The following is a 6,852-nucleotide window of genomic DNA, read 5'->3' as shown; positions in this document are numbered from 1 at the left end:
GCCTCAGCATGGGATCCAGAGGTCAGACTCGGGTCGTCAGGCTCACCTGGCACGTACTTCACACTGACCACCTCACCAGATCCCTCTTGAGATGTTTTTAGTTGTTTTGTCCTTGGCATTCTAACTTGCATTCCTTATGCCAAGTACTTAGGACCTGACCAGATGCTCAGGTCCCAGAATTCTGACTCCATTTCCATGTTATCTCTCTAGAATGATTATTTCGTTGTTATCTCAGGATCCCTGGGGGATTCTTCACTATCTTGAACACTATTCCCCTTTTTATCTATTGTAGGCTTAATTTTAAGGCCTTTTCTCTGTCTTCCCTTTCTGTATTAAACTTCTCAGGATGGACTTAGGTTGTTATAGCTTTTCTTTTATTTGCTGTACTGTTTGTTTCTGTCTGTCCCAGTGGAGTCCTTCTCTAGCTGCCCAGTGGTCCTTAGCTGATGATCCTGTTTTCTTTGTTTGTTTGTTTGTTTGTTTTTGTTTGTTTTAAAATTAAAAAAAACCAAATCATAGTTTTTACTTATTCACACTGGGGTTATAAACACAAAAAGGCAGGACGTGGGGAAGCGGATGACACTGGAGTGTGGGTGTTCAGGGGAGTACAGGTATCTTTCAGAATATGGTATCAGCTGGGTAGAGGTTCAGGGGACAGGTCACTATGACTCTGCCTATGATTCACTTGTCCTTATCTAAGTTGGTATTGTCTGCCAAGACTATCTATTTACAAGGTCTATGACTACTCAGGCTGGTAAATTTCCACAAAAGCTGCCTGTTTATAATAGCTTATAGCCATCTGTTTCAATGTTTTCCCACAGAGAGAGACCCAAGACTTGGTGTTAGTACACGTGTATGATAGGCCTATTGCTGATTTTAGGCCTATGGTTGATTTTAGGCCTTCAGTGTATAAGCAGGGCTGCCCCTGACATCTTCTCCCTTCTCTAAGTATAGAAGGGCTGTGGTGATTCTAATCTTTCGAAGGCAGGGATAGAGGTCTGACCTCCACTAATTGAAGGGAACTTTGTAATGGTTCTGGGATGATCCTGTTTTTAAAGAGTGAATCATGGGGCTGCAGAGATGATTCAGTGGCTAAGAGTAGTGGCTGTTCTTCCAGAGGTCCTGAGTTCAATGACCAGCAACCAGTGGCTCACAACTGTCTAAAATGGGCATGCAAGGGTATATATACATAGAGCACATGCCCCCCCCCCCAACACACACAGAGGCTCTTTGAGGGGTGAGGAACTGGGCCTGTGCTAGATGGCAGGGACAGTGGAGGAGTGGGGTTCTACTACAGTTCAGAGGCTCATTGCACTCTGCTGTCGGCCTCACACCTTACTCCTCCTTAGGCACTCAGTTACTTTTATGGTTTTGGTTGTGAGATTGCTGTGGCTGCACACATGAAAGTCACAGTTGGCTTCTGTCCTCCTGATTAGATGGACTCTTTTTAAATGCTCTCTTATTTTCTTTTAACTTCCATTTCATTTCATTTATCTATATTTTTATTTTGAGACAGGATCTGATTATATCTCTGTTGTCCCGGAACTCACTATTTAGACCAGGCTGGTTTTGAATGTACAGAGATCTATCTGCCCCTGCCTTCCAGGTGCTGGGATTAAAGATGTGTGACACCACACCTGGCTGTCTGTTTTTTTTTTAAAGAAGCTCTATTGTTGTTGTTGTTGTTGTTCAAAACAACAAAGTACCTCACCTGCAGAGCTTTCCTCTACAGACCCAAAGCTGCAGCTCTCATAATTTTGGGCAGGGCCCCTAGCCCTTGGGGCCATTCATTGGCTAATGTCTTGTTGAAATGTTATGTTAAGTCGTTCTGATCTCAGTGTTCCTACTGACTGGGTAAGTCTAGACCTTCTGTGTGCTACCCCTATCTAGAAAAGCTTCTCATTTTCAGTTTTGTGTTTAGAGTTATTGGTTGTTTGAGGAGATGTAAGGATGGAGTGACATTTATGCAATTCTAAGCTAGAATCTTTTCTTTCCTTAACAGATGCAGCAGCTTTTTTACGAGAATTATGAACAGAACAAGAAAGGGTACATTAGAGACCTCCATAGCAGTAAAATCCACCGAGCGATCACCTTACACCCCAACAAAAACCCACCCTACCAGTACAGGCTACACAGTTACATGCTCAGCCGCAAGATCGCTGAGCTGCGCCATCGCACAATCCAGCTCCACCGGGAAATCGTCCTGATGAGCAAGTACAGCAGCACAGAAATCCATAAGGAAGACCTCCAGCTGGGCATCCCACCCTCCTTTATGCGCTTTCAAGCCCACCAGCGAGAGGAGATCCTGGAATGGGAGTTTCTGACTGGGAAATACTTATACTCAGCCACTGATGGCCAGCCTCCCCGGAGAGGGATGGACTCGGCGCAGAGGGAGGCCTTGGATGACATTGTCATGCAAGTGATGGAGATGATCAATGCCAATGCCAAGACCCGGGGCCGCATCATCGACTTCAAGGAGATCCAGTATGGTTACAGACGTGTGAACCCCATGTACGGGGCTGAGTACATTCTGGATCTGCTGCTCCTGTATAAGAAGCACAAAGGGAAGAAGATGACGGTCCCCGTGAGGAGGCATGCGTACCTGCAGCAGACCTTCAGCAAGGTCCAGTTTGTGGAGCACGAGGAGCTGGATGCCCAAGAGCTGGCAGACAGGATCAACCAGGACTCTGGATCCCTGTCGTTCCTGTCTAATTCCCTGAAGAAGCTTGTTCCCTTCCAGCTTCCGGGATCCAAGATGGAGCACAAAGAGCCCAAAGAAAAGAAGATAAACATTCTGATCCCTTTGTCTGGGCGCTTCGACATGTTTGTGAGGTTCATGGGGAACTTTGAGAAGACATGTCTCATTCCAAGTCTGAACGTGAAGCTGGTCATTCTGCTTTTCAATTCTGACTCTAACCCTGACAAAGCCAAGCAGGTTGAACTGATGCGAGATTACCGAGTCAAGTACCCGAAGGCTGACATGCAGGTTCTGCCTGTGTCAGGAGAGTTCTCAAGAGCACTGGCCCTAGAAGTAGGCTCTTCCCAGTTTAATAATGAGTCTTTACTCTTCTTCTGTGATGTGGACCTGGTGTTTACAGCGGAGTTCCTACAGAGGTGCCGAGCCAACACAGTGCTGGGGCAGCAGATCTATTTCCCAATCATCTTTAGCCAGTATGATCCAAAGATTGTTTATAGTGGGAAGGTTCCCAGTGACAACCATTTTGCCTTTACTCAAAAAACTGGCTTCTGGAGAAACTATGGGTTTGGCATTACTTGTATTTATAAGGGAGATCTTGTCAGAGTGGGTGGCTTCGATGTCTCCATCCAAGGCTGGGGGCTGGAGGATGTAGACCTCTTTAACAAGGTTGTCCAGGCAGGGTTGAAGACATTCAGGAGCCAGGAGGTTGGAGTCGTTCACATCCACCACCCAGTCTTCTGTGACCCTAATCTGGATCCCAAACAGTATAAAATGTGCTTGGGGTCGAAAGCGTCAACATTTGGGTCCACACAACAGTTGGCTGAAATGTGGCTAGAAAAGAATGACCCCAGTTACAGCAGAGGCGGCAGCAACGGCTCTGCCAGGACAGCCTGACTCCAGCCCCACTGCGAAGGACGCTTTTAATTGCCTAATTTATTTTTAAAAACTTTTTTGTATAATCAGTTTTTGAAGTCCATACAAGGATATATTTTCCAAGTGGTTTTCTTACACAGGACTCCTTTAAGATTGAGCTTTTTGAACAAAAATGTGATCAATATTTGCCTTTGAACACACCTTGCTGAACACTATGTAGCACTTGCTTAATCCTGACTTGAAGCACACCCGATGAACAAAACTTTTATATGAAAATTTTTTGGTTTTTGGTTTTTACATTTCTTTTTCAGACTACGTCCCTTTCTCTGTTGTCCAAAGGGAGGAAAAGAGAACATTCCTAAGAAGTATTATCATCGTGATAAGAACACTGTAACCCTGGCCGATGTTCTGTTGAGACTGTTAACCTGACTCTGGTAAACATTCTGCTGTGACTGTTAACCTGTTACCTTTGCACAAATTCCACCTTTTTCCTTTTTTTTTCTCCATCAGTTTTTTTTTTTTTAAAGCCATCTTGAGTTCCAGTCACAAAGTAAGGAGACATGATAGTAGTTCTGTCATCACTCTCCCCAGGACAGCTTTACAAATTTTTATCCCCACTGTGTTCCACCCACTGCGGTCACACAGGCTATTCCAAGCGGGTGATGGAGGGAAGCACAGATGTACTGACCCCACTGAAATCCCGCGGCCTAAAGGGACCTGGCACTGAAGTCCAAGAAGGACTTGTCATTTTCTCTGCCCTGACCTTTCTCTTTAGAGGGTACAGTATTATTTAAGGTGACAGAATGGCTGTTAGCACTGTAACAAATGCAAGCTAAACAGACAAACCCCTGATGGAATGTGAGGGAAGCTGGGGCTTTGCGCTCTGTCCTGGGCTGTGGATGGAGACGACTGCTTCATTTTTTAATACTGGTCTTTCTATCTTGTTATCTGAAATACCTTTAATTTATTTAATACCCATTGTTTAGATCTCTGCCTTTTTGAGTACTTGTCAGTTACTAGTATTTATGTGTACCATGAGTGTGGTTAGAATGTTTTATTTGCAGTAAACTGATCTCCAAAGATTTCCTTTTGAAAACACTTTTTCTTCATCCTTAATTTTTACATTCCCGTCTTACTAAAGATTAAGTGTTCTTTGATAATTTTGGTGCTCATGTGTTTTGGGGACAAAGGTGAAATGAGTTTGTTGTTATACCAGAGTGTTTTGTTTTCAACTCACAGATCCAATGTGCCTTAATAATTTGTTTTCATTTAGAGTTCAGACAGTTGATAGATTTGCCATTTTTAATATACATTGTTGGAGATCTGCTTATTTGTAAATAGCCTATTGCACATTCGAACAAATAAACCAGTGGACAGTATTTTTCTATTGTACTTTGCAGACCCGTTTTGTCTCATTATTTTTGTGTTGGTTGAAGACTTGAGTTACATTTGGAGAGTAAAACACTGAGGCACAGACTTCCGGCCTTTGCAGTTCCTGAGTCAGTGCTTCTGGGACTGTACGGGGGAGTGGCGTGGAGTGGACTCCTCAGGGAGGGGCTGCTGAGTCCTGTGTGAAGACCGGAGGGCTTCAGAGCAGGCCAAGGCCCCTGTCTGGCTCCTGGCTACAGATGCACTTTCATCAGCCCAGGGGATCACCTGCTAAGCAGTATCCCATGTAAAACCAGCAACACTAATGGCTTAGGGTTTTAGGCTCAGGCTAGCCAGATAAAAACTTGCACATCAGTTGCTATAGAATTCAGAAGTCAAAAAGTGACCTCTGGTGCTGTTAGCAAGGTTCTGTAGATGACAGTTACACCCTGAGAGAGGCATCCACAGTGTGAAGACACTTAAGTCCAGAATAATGACATCATGCTCACAGAATTGCTGTAATCTGCCTAGTTGCCATTCAGTCTGTGCAGGTTGCTGGGTTTGCTTGTCTTATTCTCATGGAGGAAACCAGAGCCATCTATACTCTCCAGTGAGAAAGAGCATCACCTACAGCTTGAGGTAGCTGCACATCATCTGTGCACTGGTGTTCTCACACCTCAGCGTATGCCTTGGGGCAGGGGACAAACAGAGCAGAGTGCCCCCTTGTCAGACTTGCTCCTTCCTCCTCTACCCCCACTCTACTACACTTCTTAGTGACATTGGTCTCCCCTGCTCCCCAGCTATCTTTCAGAATGCTGTTGGCCCCTTTCCCAGTGCCATACCTTTGCTAAAACCTGTGGTATCTGCTGTCCCCCAAGTTCAGCTCTTGTCCCACCACTCCGTGATGTCTCCAGAAGTATTTTCATTAATTCCTCCTGTCCCAGGCCCTCAGTGGGCACACTGCCTAGTGACCTACTCAGGACACCTCCTGTAGCCACACCAGCTCTGTCTCAGCATTGTGGGCTGGTAGGCTCTGCCACTCTGAAACACCCTAGTATCTACACAAATGCCTTCGTCCCTTCCATCCGAGCAGATGTGACTAGCTGGACTCAACCCTTTTCTCAGGTCATTTCTCTGTCATTAGAGCTCCTGGAAGTTATACCTGGGCTTCTCGGTGTTGCTGGTTCCCTGGAGTTTTGGGAACTGTGCCTCCTAGTCTTCCCAACAGAATTCCCACCAAATCCTATAGTCATTGCATGTGCTGAGGCATGCTACCCTCACCATGGACCCAGAAATATTACCCTGGAGCCCGAGGAAAGCTTAGTTCATGCCTTTGTTTCTCACTTGCCAATACTTTGTTCTATTTGGCTTGCTTTGAGACAAGATCCCACTGTATGACTGACTTGAAACTCACTCTGTAGACCAGGCTGGCCTCAATTCAGAGATCGCCTATCTCTGCCTCCTGAGAGCTGGGATTAAAGGCATGTGCCAGCAAGCCTAGCTGTGTTACCTTATTTTTAATAAAATGTAAAAATGTATCAAGAGATTAGAATGGCCTATATATACTAGGCACATTTTTAAATTTTTGGTAATTTTTTAAAATTAAGAATGTGGGTGGAGTTAAGGTGCAGGGAAGAGATCATTGTGCAGGAAGGCATGCAGATGGAAGCTTCTCTCCCCATCCACCCACCCACCCATCCACCCATCTGTCCATCCATCCACCCATCTGTCCATCCATCCACCCATCCGTCCATCTATCCACCCATCCATCCACCCATCCGTCCATCCATCCACCCATCTGTCCATCCATCCACCCATCCATCCATCCACCCATCCGTCCATCCATCCACCCATCTGTCCATCCATCTACCCATCCATCCATCCACCCATCCATCCATCCACCCATCTGTCCA

The 6,852-nt window shown here is 45.4% G+C and overlaps 1 protein-coding gene across 1 annotated transcript; it reads left to right on the top strand.

Annotated features, from left to right (window-relative positions):
* Positions 1 to 1,945: 1,945 nt before the first annotated feature.
* LOC114635588 (chondroitin sulfate synthase 1) lies at positions 1,946 to 4,970 on the top strand. Its single transcript, XM_028784103.1, has one exon. The coding sequence runs from the start codon at positions 2,003 to 2,005 to the stop codon at positions 3,590 to 3,592; it is 1,590 nt and encodes a 529-aa protein (XP_028639936.1). The 5' UTR covers positions 1,946 to 2,002; the 3' UTR covers positions 3,593 to 4,970.
* The last annotated feature ends 1,882 nt before the right edge of the window (positions 4,971 to 6,852 follow it).

This window comes from Grammomys surdaster, unplaced genomic scaffold (genome assembly GCF_004785775.1).
Source record: "Grammomys surdaster isolate TR1022 unplaced genomic scaffold, NIH_TR_1.0 113072, whole genome shotgun sequence".
In the NCBI taxonomy this organism is placed as follows: Eukaryota; Metazoa; Chordata; class Mammalia; order Rodentia; family Muridae; genus Grammomys; species Grammomys surdaster.
This window is presented reverse-complemented; position numbering and strand designations above follow the sequence as displayed.